At 42.0% G+C, this 13,228-nt stretch overlaps 2 protein-coding genes across 3 annotated transcripts in view; both read left to right on the forward strand.

Annotated features, from left to right (window-relative positions):
* Npsr1 (neuropeptide S receptor 1) overlaps positions 1-13,228 on the forward strand; it is a 406,607-nt gene that overhangs the window by 192,477 nt on the left and 200,902 nt on the right. The gene's annotated exons all lie outside the window — the stretch shown is intronic.
* The window catches only part of Dcbld1 (discoidin, CUB and LCCL domain containing 1), a 70,195-nt gene that overhangs the window by 34,550 nt on the left and 22,417 nt on the right, over positions 1-13,228 (forward strand). The window contains exons 4-6 of the mRNA XM_032910102.1: positions 5,125-5,259; positions 7,190-7,241; positions 11,417-11,489. Coding sequence (XP_032765993.1) covers positions 5,125-5,259; positions 7,190-7,241; positions 11,417-11,489 — 260 coding nt within the window. The remainder of the gene's footprint in view (positions 1-5,124; positions 5,260-7,189; positions 7,242-11,416; positions 11,490-13,228) is intronic.

Raw genomic sequence — 13,228 nt, forward strand, 5'->3', positions numbered from 1 at the left:
CCCCTTCAGCTCCTTCAGTTCTTTCTCTACTTCCTCCATTGGGGACCCCATTCTCAGTTCATTGGTTAGCTGCAAGCCTTCGCCTATGTATTTGTCATGCTCTGGCAGAGCCTCTTGGGAGACAGCTATATCAGGCTCCTGCCAGCAAATACTTCTTAGCATCTGCAATGTCTGGGTTTGGGAGCTATGTATGGGCTGGGTCCCCAGGTTGAGCAGTCTCTGGATGGCCTTTCCTTCAGTCTCTGCTCCACACTTTGTCTCCATATTTCCTCCTGTGAGTATTCTGTTCCCCCTTCTAAGAAGGACTGAAGCATCCACACTTTGGTCTTCCTTCTTCTTCAGTTTCATGTGGTTTGTGAATTCTATCTTGGGTATTCCCAGCTCTGGGGCTAATATCCACTTATCAGTGAGTGCATACCATGTGTGCTCTTTTGTGACTGGATTACCTCGCTCAGGATGATTTTTTTCTAGTTCTGTCCATTTGCCTAAGAATTTCATCAAGTCATTGTTTTCGATAGCTGAGTAGTATTCCATTGTGTAGATGTACCACATTTTCTGTATCCATTCCTCTGTTAAAGGACATCTGAGTTCTTTACAGCTTCCGGCTATTATAAATAAGGCTGCTATAAACATAGTGGAGCATGTGTCCTTGTTATATGTTGGAGCATCTTTTGGGTGTATGCTCAGGAGTGGTATAGTTAGGTCTTCAGGTAGTACTATGTCCAATTTTCTGAGGAACTGCCAGACTGATTTCCAGAATGGTTGTACCAGCTTGCAATCCCACAACAATGGAGGAGTATTCCTCTTTCTCCACGTTCTCACCAGCATCTGTTGTCACTTGAGTTTTTGATCTTAGCCATTCTGACTGGTGTGAGGTGAAATCTCAGGGTTATTTTGATTTGCATTTCCCTGATGACTAAGGATGTTGAACATTTCTTTATTCATTCAGTATTTCTCATTTGAGAATTCTTGTTTAGCTCTGTAGCCCATTTTTTAATAGGGTTCTTTGATTTTCTGGAGTCAAAGATCTTGAGTTCTTTGAATATATTGGATATTAGCCCTCTATCGATGTAGGATTGGTAAAGATCTTTTCCCAATCTGTTGTTTGCTGTTTTGTTTAAATGACAGTGTCCTCTGCCTTACAGAAGCTTTGCAATTTTATGAGGTCCCAGTTGTCAATTCTTGATCTTAGAGCATAAGCCATTGGTGTTCTGTTCAGGAAGTTTTACCCAGAGCCCATGTGTTCGAAGCTCTTACCCACTTTCTGTCCTATTAGTTTGAGTGTACTTGGTTTTATGTGGAGATCTTTGATCTACTTGGACTTGAGCTTTGTACAAAGTGATAAGAATGGATCGATTTTCTTTCTTCATGCTGACCTGCAGTTGAACCAGCACCATTTGTTGAAAATGCTGTCTTTTTTTTTTTTTTCCAGTGGATGGTTTTAATTTCTTTGTCAAAGATCAAGTGACCATAGGTGTATAGGTGTGTGAGTTCTGGATCTTCAATTCTATTCCATTGGTCTATCTGTCTGTCTCTGTACCATTACCATACAGTTTTTATCACTATTGCTCTGTAATACTGCTTGAGGTCAGGGATGTTGATTCCCCCAGAAGTTTTCACTATCCTGGGTTTTTTGTTATTCCAGATGAATTTACAAATTGCTCTTTCTAACTCTATTAAGAATTGAGTTAGAATTTTGATGGGGATTGCACCGAATCTGTAGATTGCTTTCAGCAAGATGGACATTTTTACTATATTAATCCATGCTCAAGAAGCCTCTGTGAAGTCCAGAACTCAAGGCCAGGGAGTGGTGCTACCGAGCTTTAGGATGGGTCTTCCACCTCAACCTAACCAAGATACTCTCTCACTGGTGTGCCCAGAGGCTGATCTAGATAGTTTCTATAGGCTTGCCCAGAGACTTGCCTTTTAAGTGATTCTAGCTTCTGTCAAATTGCTTGTCAATCATTATTAACTATCATACCAGGTTTGCACATGCTAGGCAAGAATTTTAGCACTGAGTTACATGCATCCCCAGCCCTTATGTTTCTGAAACAAGCTTGTACCCCAAGCTACCTTTGAAATCCAAATACTTCTGCCTCCTCTTCTCAAGTGCTTCTCAAGATTACAGTTGTGAACCAGTTCTATTATACAAGTATTTTCTTACTGTAGCACAGTTCACTTCTTTTCTATTATTGTATTTCAAAATGAATATGTTTTAAGAATGTTCTCAATGAACTTTTATTGGGGTTTGGCTTTTACACATTGTTGTAAATAGAAGAACATTTCAATACATGTTGAAGGAGGGAATGCATTCTGCCAGAAATGAAGAAACAAACAGAAGATTATCTTTCTCTATGGACACAGTCTAAAGAGAAGAGACACATTGGTTTGTTTGTTTGTTTTGTTTTGTTTTGTTTTGTTTTTTGAAGAAGCACTGTATGGCTCTATTCTAAGTAACCTGCAAATATCACCTTGGGTATTAATACCTGACGAGGGCTTCCAAAGGGGGAAGTGGGAGCTTGGAATATGGCTCAGGTGGCGAAATGCCTCTTACAGAAATGAAGACCTGAGTTCTGATGTCCAGTACCTAAATAATAGCCAGGCACTGTAGCTCATTAGCCACAGAGCCCTGCCAAAATCCACAAAGCCCGGTGGATTTCAGTGAGAGATCGTTTCAAAAGCTTGCAGGGCCTAAGGGATGGCTCATCTGTTAGAAACACTTGTTGCTCTGCAGTGCACCAAGTTTTGTTCACAGGACCCACACGGCAGCTCACCAACATCTGTAACTCTAGTCCCAGGAGATCCAACACCACTTTCTGGTCTCTGTGGGTACCAGGCGTGTACATACATAGTGTACATCCATAAATGCACGCAAACACTAACACAGATCTCTAAAGTTGCGCAATGGAGGACGACACCAAGCTTGGCCTCTGCTTTCTCTCCCCATGCACAAGCACGAATGTGCCCACAGTTGCGCATGTGCACTTACCACACACACAAGCTTAATGGATGAATAGGGGCAAGAAGGCATTGTACTTGGATCGCACTGTAACTTAACAATAGACGACAACAGCAGTGTGGGGCAGGAGAATACACCCCCAGCCCTCTCTTGTTCTCTCCGATCTTCAGAACCTTCCTACCAGGTCAGGATGTTGATTACTTGGATTTTTGATCTACTGTATAGGATCATTTTGGTCCCATGAGGCTTTTGGGTAATATGACCCAGTTTGATTCCCACCGAGGAGAAGTGGTCATTTCTTTCCACACCTCGTCCTTCGTAGTGTGGTGGTTGTAGCTGCTGCTGTTGGCTGCCTCTGTAGTGTTCTAAGAGAAGTTGGGGAAGAATCTCTCTTCAAAACTTGCTTGTGGAACTGGGCATGGTGGTATAGGCCTTTAGTCCCAGCACTCAGGATACGGGGGCAGATGGATCTCTGAGTCGTAGGCCAACTTGCTCTACATAGTGAGTTCCAGGTCAGCCAAGACTATGCCATGAGAATGTCTCACAATAAAGGAAAAAACAAATAAACCCAAAACTTGCTTGGGGAACCAACAAGGTGGCTACATTGGTAAGGTGCTTGCCATCAAATCCCAACAACCTGAGTCTGTCCCCAGTCTGTCCCCAGTGGTTGCAGAACCAAGTCCAAAAATGCTCAGTCTCGATTTCCTCTTTGAAATTTATCAACGTTGTTATTGCTTTTCAAGCAGTTTTCCTATAGAAACAGTTTATAGTCGTGTGTGTGTGTGTGTGTGTGTGTGTGTGTGTCTGTGTGTCTGTGTGTCTGTGTGTGTGTGTGTGTGTTTTAGACATGTCTTACTCTGTAGCCTAGGCTGGCTTTGAACTCGTGGCAATCCTACTGCCTCAGACTCCTGAGTCCTGGGATTATAAGCATAAGCTACCACACCAAGTTAGAAATGTTACTACTAAGTTAAATGGACGTTACAGATTTGCTTCATTTTATTTGTTTGTTTGAGACATGGTCTTATTGTGTATCCCTGGCTGGTTTGGAAGTCTCTATGTAGACCAGGCTCATTATGAACAACCCAGAAAATAGGAAAACCTAACAAAACAGATGTCAAAGACACTAAGAAATAATTTATCAGAGAACATATGTAGACCAGGCTAGTCTCAAACTCACAGAGACTACCTCAAGGTTCTAGGTTTAAAACCATGTGTCATCATGCCTTGCAAACTTATAGTGTTTGCCTTTCGAAGTCATTTTAGAGGCTAAGACAGGAGGATCACCAGATTCCGGCCTAGGCGACATTCTGAGACCCTGTCTCAAAGGGGGCAGGGAATTGCTGCTTTTGAACAGACTTTGTGATGTAAATCAAAACACAGTTCTCTCTAATAGAAGTTAATGCAGGAGAAAAATATAGGCATTGCATATGATCAAAACTTTAAGGGGCTGGAGAGATGGCTCAGTGGTTAAGAACACTGACTGCTCTTCCGGAGGTCCTGAGTTCAAGTCCCAGCAACCACATGGTGGCTCACAACCATCTGTAATGGGATCTGACGCCCTCTTCTGGTGTGTCTGAAGACAGCTACAGTGTACTCACATACATGAAGTAAATAAATAAAATCTTTAAAAAAAAAAACTTTAATTTTTTTATTACATTTATTTATTTGTATGTGTGTGGGAGGTTAGACATACCTCCATACATTACAGGTGTTAGATGAGTCTGCTTTCTCCTTCTACCACATGGGTACCAGTCCTAAGGCTTGGTGACAAACACCTTTTCCTGCCATCTAACCAACCTAATAAGTTTGCATTGTGCAATGTATTTTCATCCAGAACCACCTCGAATCAATTTCTTAGGAGGTCCCTAGAGTGTGTTCTCTGATAAATTATTTCTTAGTGTCTTTGACATCTGTTTTGTTAAGTTTTCCTATTTGCTGGGTTGTTCATAATGAGCAAGGTCTAACTATTACTTGTCTACGGTAGGCTGCTCCACCCAAGCTTAGCTGTCCAATCAGATTTACATATTGGTCTCTGTCAAACAAAATTCGAGATGGATAAGAATTTAAGATTTTGCATGTGTTATGGGACATGTCTGGTCTCTAAAAGAAAATTCTCTGTTCTGTGTTAAGTTTTCAAATGTGTCACACGTGTGCTTTGTTTCCAGGTCCCTATTGTGGGAGTTGGGCTGTTCCCAAAGAACTCTGGCTGAACTCAAATGAAGTGACAGTCCGTTTCCAGAGTGGATCTCACATTTCTGGTCGGGGCTTTCTCCTGGCCTACGCCAGCAGTGACCATCCAGGTACAACAGAAACCATCAAGCCTATCCACCTGAGAGAGTTCCTTCTGCTCCTTGTCTTTCCTTTTGGGCATAATTATGCTCTCAGATGCAGCAGTAAGATATGAGAACAAGCTGGACAAGGGGGCCCGTGCCTTTAACCCAGCATTCCAGAACCAGAGGCAGGCTGATAGCTGTGATTTAGAGGCTGGCCTGGTCTAAATATGAGTTTCAGGCCATCAGGGCTATGTAGTAAAACCCTGTCTTGTCGGGAGAGGGAAGGGTCTGGGGAAAAAGGGGAACAGCTTCTCCATAAGTAGTTGGTCAAGTATTGCTTCCTTTTAGAGTATATGGTAAATGGATCCGATGATGTGTATGGGATGGAATAAATCTTGTTTTCTATGAGCCTTGAGTAATACGTCTTTGGGGAAATCCTCCTGACGTGCTGTCTGGCTTCTCTGAAGCCCTGTCCCGACCTTCTTCCTTGCTTAGGAAGCAAACTTCTTAACTAGTGATCTCACTACTGTCGCATACCAGCTTGGAGACACAGGAAGGTCATGTGACACCCTGACCATGAGTGAGAAAGAAGGAAAGAGAGCATGAATTCTGGTGAGAGGGAAACTGCAGGCTCCTTCCTCAGCCTCATGGGGCAGAGTCATCACCCGGCCATTAGCTCCATGCCTATCCAGGGTCACAAGGTGCCCTGAGTTCCCGCTGTCTGCCTGCTTTGGTAGAAATAAGTCTGAAAGGGGATGTGCCACTCATAGGAAGGCAATGGTGGCCATTGTTCACCATATTTTACTCCTTAAGAAATGTTCATGAAGGGGTTAGATTTAGCCAGTGGTAGAGCGCTTGCCTAGGAAGTGCAAGGTCCTGGGTTCGGTCCCCAGCTCCGAAAAAAAGAACCAAAAAAGAAAAAAAAAAAAAAAAAAAAAAAAAGAAATGTTCATGAAAAGGGCTAGAGAGATGGCTCAGAACACTGGCTGCTCCTCCATAAATACGTAAATAAAGGTTCATAAAGAAGAAACAACTATTGCTGAGGATATGGGCTATTTGGGGAACTATTTTGCCTTTTTCTTTTTAAAGATTTATATATTTTATGTATATGAGTACACTGTCACTGTCTTCAGACACACCAGAAGAGGGCATCAGATCTCTTTACAGATGGTTGTGAGTTACCATGTGGTCGCTGGGAATTGAACTCAGGACCTCTGGAAGAGCAGCCAATGCTTTTAACCACTGAGCCATCTCCAGCCCACCTTCCTTAAACGTGCTTGCTCCTGATTGGTTGTCGATCAACACTGATTACTATGTCATTGCTCTAGTCAAACTGTTCCTATGTCATGGGAATGCCACTGGCTGAATTAAAATGTTCTGGCGAACTGAGTATATCGCTATTAATGGAGCCTGGGTTCTATCTCCAAGACCACAAAAATCCAGTTGTGGTAGCACCAACCTATAATCCCAGCACTCAGGGAGGAGAACTGAGAGGACCAAAACATTTCAAGGTCATTTCAGCTACGTAGAGACTTGTATGGCCAAACCTAGACTATCCTGGCTATCTCAGACTCTCAATAAAAAGCGGGGGAGGGGTGTTCCTGGGAATGTTTTCCGTGAACTGCGATAAGATTTTTAATGGTTTGTCTCCTGTTAAGCATATCACACACATGATACCTGCGGGTGTATAATAATTACAGTTAGCACTAGATTTTGTTATTGTTCTCTAGACAATAGCACAGAAAACTCCCCAATTGGTGATAGGAAAGAAGAAGAAAGAAACTGATTAAACCCTGGAGACTATAATCCCAGACTTTATTTCCTTGTAGACAAGAAAACTCAAATAACATGACAATGCTTTCAAGTTTTTTTTTTTTTTTGGGCTGAGAAGAGATATTTAGAAACAGGTGTCCTGTCTTCCTCACACGCTCATGATACTTCTCTTTATTTCTAATAGATTTAATAACCTGTTTGGAACGAGGCAATCATTATTCCCAGGAAAAATACAGGTAAATATGTGTACTAAAGTATTCGTGTATATCAATAAGGGATATTTGAAATGATCCCAAAAGGCAGAATCTGCAAACCCTTTGCACTGCAAATAATTGTAGTTTTTATAGACCAAAAGTCCCCACTGCACTGACTCATGCAGTCTCTGTTGCTGTTGAAGCAAAAGAGCTAAGGTAGACGATAAGAACAGATAAGTCAGTTTTATAAAGTTTTGTTTATACAAACGAGCTCAGCAGTCAGAAGTACACACTTCTTTTGCAGAAGGCTTGAATTTGCTTTCTAGGTCCCACGCCAAGAAGCTCACATCTACTTGTAACTCCAGCTCCAGGAGATCTAAGGCTCTATTCTGACCTCTCTGGGTACCTGTACTCACCTGCCCATACCTATACCCATATAAAAATACCCATACACATGATTTAAGTGTGTAAATTCAAAATAGCATTGAAAAAAGCAGCAGGGTAGGGATACCTCAGACTGAGGAAGGAGGAGGAAGAGGAGGAGGAGGAGGAGATGGAGAAGGAGAGGGAGAAGGAGAAGAGGAGGGGAGAGGAAGAAGAGGAGGAGGAGGAGGGGGGAGGAAGAAGAAGAGGAAGGAGGAGGTTGTTTTGTTTTTCTTTTTTTTTTTTTTTTTTTTTTTTCGGAGCTGGGGACCGAACCCAGGGCCTTGCGCTCCGAGGCAAGCACTCTACCACTGAGCTAAATCCCCGAAGGAGGAGGTTGTATTTGGGACTTGGTCCATAGTTTTCTGATCCCATAGTTCTGCTGTATTACCTGTCAACCAGCCACAGTTGAGTCTGGAGCATACTTTTTCCCTGTGTGATATTTGGAAATGAGTTGTCTCATCCTTTCATAGGGGTTTTGTCTTTTACCCTAAAGAAAAAAACCTATGGAGAATAAAGATGTGGCTTGTTAGTTCAGCTTTCCTTTAACCACAAGTCTACATCATTTCTGTTATAGATTTCCTTCTCATCCATCAACGCAGTGATGTGGTTTAGAGGAAACTCATAACCATAGGGATGGCCTTTCGGCAGTTCTTTGTTATGTCGGGCTGCCCTAGGCATGGGGGGATCGCCTTCCTTCCCTGGATTTTACTGTCCACACGCCAGCTGTGACAACCACAACTGTCTGTACACAATGCCAACAGCAATATCAAAAACCTGTAACTTTAGAGTGCTTTCTTAATGGCCTGTGCAGCACTCCATACCACACACATTAGTAGTTCTTACGATGTTTCAGCATTCCCGGAAGGTTGCTTCTGTTATATCACGAAAATGGAGGCTCAAAACCACTAAGTCACTGCACTAAGTGTGCTCAGGGAGTTAGGTTTAAGAGCCTGTGTTCTTTTTTCTTTTTTTCTTTTTTTTCTTTTTTTCGGGGCTGGGGATCAAACCCAGGACCTTGCGCTTCCTAGGCAAGCGCTCTACCACTGAGCCAAATCCCCAACCCCAAGAGCCTGTGTTCTTAACTCTCTCAGACAATTGGGCATTCTCAGTGTGAGCATTTGATGTGCAGAATCAATTCCAGTACTAGCTAATATTAACTGTACTTAAGGAACATGAGAAATACAAGTATATGAATATTGCTTTGTGAGGTTATTGTTCAACACATGTATACAGAGGCTAATGGCCTCTAGAGTTTTGCCAGCCACACATTTCCAGTGAACTGGTGATAGGGCCCTGGGTATCATAGAGAAGGACAATGTATTCAAGCACATAGTATGACATTATGGTGACAGATTGGCTCCACTGTAGGCCAGCCATTTCGCAGTGCTTAAGTATGGCCACTAATGCAGGCCCACACTCCTCACCCATAATTCTGGAATACAGAAACCTTTGGAAGTTCTTTGTCACTCATCTGATTGTCGATTCATCTGACAGCAAAATTAGACTACATTAGCTCGAGGCTATTTAGTCTTTCTGTGTTTTACTTGCTATCGCTATTCATGCATTCCACGTGAGCTGTCACAGCTCTTGAATGACGGGCATGGGCTCCATGGGGGGTCTTACGAGCCTCATCAGCACCATTTCAGTTTCCTGCAATCCTACATTGTCTGAATCCAAAGGCTCATCTTCTCTGAAGGACCTGCGAGCCTGCAGGAGGTTGTTTTCTCTTTCCCGGTTCCTTGATTACTACTGCCTCGCAGGCCCTAGGAAAGGACTATGAAACATTTATTTGGGTCGTTTGGTAATTGGTTGTCATTACGTGGTAATTTTCTAAGCAGCGAGGGGCAAGTAAAAGGAAGGGAAATAAAAAAACAGCTGCTACTTTAGAATCTGTCACCTTATAAATGGAGCGAGTAGGCAGGCTCAACCCTACACAGAGACTAAAGGCAACTGAGGCGGGGAGCTGAGAGCAGCCGCTGATCACCCCATACCAAGTGGTCAACCCTGAAAACATACATACCAGAAACAGTGGTAATACAGGCTGTATTTATGTCTTTAGGAACATATGTACATACACATATGTACAACAATTCATGAAAAAAGAGGCCAGGAATTTGAAAGAGACCAAGGAGAAGGGGGATAGAGGAGGCATGGAGAGAAGACAGGGAGGGAGGAAATGGTATGATTGTAATCAAAGGAAGAAAGGAAGGGAAGAAGGAAGACTGTCAAGTCATACAGAAACAGGAACATACAGCAGTCATCTTTCAAGCTCAGTGATTTAATTAGGGCTGGTTTACCACTTCGGAGGTTCAGTCCAGTATCATCATGGCTAGAGAATGGAAGCATCCAGGCAGGCATGGCATGGGAGGAGCTGAGAGTTCTACAGCTTCATCTGAAGGCCGATAGGAGAAGATTGACTCCCAGATAGCTAGGAGGAAGGTCTCTCAAAGCCCACCTAGGCAGTGACACATTTCTTCCAACAAGGCCACACCTCCTAATAGTGCCACGCCCTGGGCCAAGCGTATTCCAACCACCGCACCCTTCAGTTACAGTTCCATCTGTGATGGGTTCCTGGGAAGCTCCTTGAAAGATGACTTCAGTAAATCCATCCCTGTTTGATTATGCATTTATCATGTATGTGTCAAACTTGTGTTTGAACGTGTGATCCTCTTGTACTGGCTTATATGTTTAGGGCCTGACTAAATCCTAATTTTAAAGCATTCTTCTTAAGTGTAAGAGTCATTTGTTATTACATAGACCTGTAGTATCGGTTATAGTAACCCTGGTGACTGTGTACTTGAACTAAGGGGAAGTGTACTACAGGTGTAAAATATGTTCCCAGTACTAGGGAAAAATAAGTTCAAAGTCTCCTTGATTCTTGTTGGGTTTTTTTTTTCCCATTATAAGTGAGGATTAACAGAATTAGGTATATTGTATTAAAGATATATTATTAATTTTACCTATCTTTTTAACTTTTCCTAATATAGGTATGAGTATTCAAATTTAAGCATATGGCTACTCTTTTGTTTCTACAGTAGAATATAGTTTAGATTATGAACTATTGTAGCACACGAACCCCAAAATTGTGCTCCAAGAGAGTTTAGGAGTGTTGCTTTCTGTCTTCTTTTTACCCATCCAAACACAAAATGTTATGTATTTTAAACATTTCTTTTAATAAGCGTATGGTTATACTATATAGGTGAATTTTCCTTTCACCTTACAAGTAGTTCTTAGGCATCTTAGAATCCAAGCGTATTGGGGAAGCAGCTTTAATACTTTATACATGATAAATCCTTACTAGCACATTCTTTCTAGCAAACAACCATTATGTGAAACTTTTCTCCAGGTTAACATTTTAGATCAGTTTGTGTTTTTGTAAATGAAGTTTCTTGCTTGTCTTCAAAACAAGATATTATTTGCCTATATTGTGAAAGAGGGGGAAAAACCCAAAGTAGCCTATGCATTCATTTTTATTTCCAGAATTACCTTGTGCCAACAGAGCCATGTGCTGGCTGTTAGTTTTTATTAACCATGGAGCCTTTAGATCCAAACACCTGTCCAACTTCCACAGAAGGCCACAGATCCACATACTTACTCATTCCTTATACTTAAACATGCATTCATTCATCTCTCTCTTGAACTCAGGGTCTGTCCTTTTACAACTGTGCATGTGCGTGCATGTGCGTGCGTGTGCGTATGTGTGTGTGTGATGGAAATTAAATTGAAGTATAGTTTAATGCTTTTCTGCTTTCAGTGTGATTTGATAACATATAAACTTTTTTTTCCCCCAGCAAATTCTGCCCCGCTGGTTGTAGAGACGTAGCAGGAGACATTTCTGGGAATACAAAAGACGGCTACAGAGATGTAAGTAAATTAAGGCTGATACTAAGGAAGTAAGAGTTGCTGCTCTGCCTGAATTCATTGCAAAATCAAGTGAAACAGGATACAGCACTTGACACAAACAGATGCTTTGCTATTTATTTTATGAGATGGTAAAATGCAATAATTTTGAAACCAAAGTTGTCTGTGCTTTCGTTCGTATTTTCGGCATTTCCAAATAAGAGTAGCAGAAGTGACATGAAAGACAAAAGTAGTTTTCGCACCTAAGAAGTGCTGTTCCGTTGTAAAGGTCAGCATCTTCTTCCTGGAGTGAGTTCCTGAGAGTAATCTACAGTACGAGTGCGGACGTCGGTTTTCATTTCTCACGTTGGCCGTTTCAGTCCAGCCTGCTTGCTGCTGGGTCTGAGGTGGAGCCTGAGGACGGCTGGGAAGCAGAGAGAGGAAGTTCCATGGACCCTTTCAGAGGCACATTTTTGGTGACCTAGTTTTTTCCCATAAGGCCACACCTCCTAAAGGTTCTCCCATATCCTAATAGTGCTGTGAGCTGGGCATTAGCTTTTATTAACACAGGAACCTTGAGAGCCAAACACCTGTCCAGTTTCCACGAAAGGCCATACATTTGTATACTCACTCATTTATTATACTTATATTATATGCGTAAACATTCATTCATTCATTCATTCATTCATTCATTCATCGCTCTCTCCTCTCTCAGGGCCCATCCTTTCTTTTTTGTGTGTGTGTGTGTGTGTGTGTGTGTGTGTGTGTGTGTGTGTATGTGTGTAATGTGCACATGTAGGTGCACATGCCATGGCACACACGGAGGTCAGAGAACAGCTATGTAGAGTCAGTTTTCTCTTTTCCCTCAGTTTGGGGGCATCATTAGGTGACAAGCGTGTCAGCCAAGAGTCATCTTGTTAACTCTAGTTCTGTAGTACTGCAGTTGTCCTCTGTACTAGAGCTAGTGACGTTAACGGTTACATCACAAAATCAAGCCAGCTGCCAAACTTCTGCCCACCCACCTCTACCTAGGTTTTATGTCTAAGAGAACTTCAGTCTGTCTGCCCTGTCTCCTAATATATAATATATAATTCTCTATTTATTTCCACTTACAGGTTTCCATCCTGGAAATATGCATATTCATTCTCTCTCTCTCTCTCTCTCTCTCTCTCTCTCTCTCTCTCTCCTTATACTACCATTTAAAATAGTTGAATTTGCACTTGACTGTTGAAAGAGCTGGTTTGATTTATTTAAGATCTGAAACATCCGTATTGCTGAGAAAAGACAGCACTGACGTACCCTCGTGTGTGGAGATGACGTACCCTCGTGTGTGGAGAAGTGTCTCTCCCACACACACTGTAGACATTGAGAAGTTGCCTCTGGCAGGAGAGAAAACACGCCTGTAATCTCGTAGGCTGCTTTTTACATTTCATTTTGGTTTTTTTTTCCCTTGGCACATCCTGATTTTGAAATAGATCATAGTGTAAGTTTACTTTTAGTTTCCTCTTTGCTGGATTGCTTTTGTTTATAAATTGAACACAGGATGTTCATCTGGCCTACTGGACTTCTATTTTTCTTTTCTACTTGTGGCACACTTCAGTTTTTACTCTTTTAATGGTCTATATCATTTTTCTGAAACATAGAGAAGCTATTCCTAGAGAATGATTCCAGGAAATTAACTAGAAAACATAGTTTGAAGTGGCGTTCCTTCCCTTTCAGTGGGAAGGTGTGTTGTTCTTCTGGGGAGGGGTATGTGGGTGTGA

Source organism: Rattus rattus, chromosome 8 (assembly GCF_011064425.1).
Source record: "Rattus rattus isolate New Zealand chromosome 8, Rrattus_CSIRO_v1, whole genome shotgun sequence".
NCBI lineage: Eukaryota > Metazoa > Chordata > Mammalia > Rodentia > Muridae > Rattus > Rattus rattus.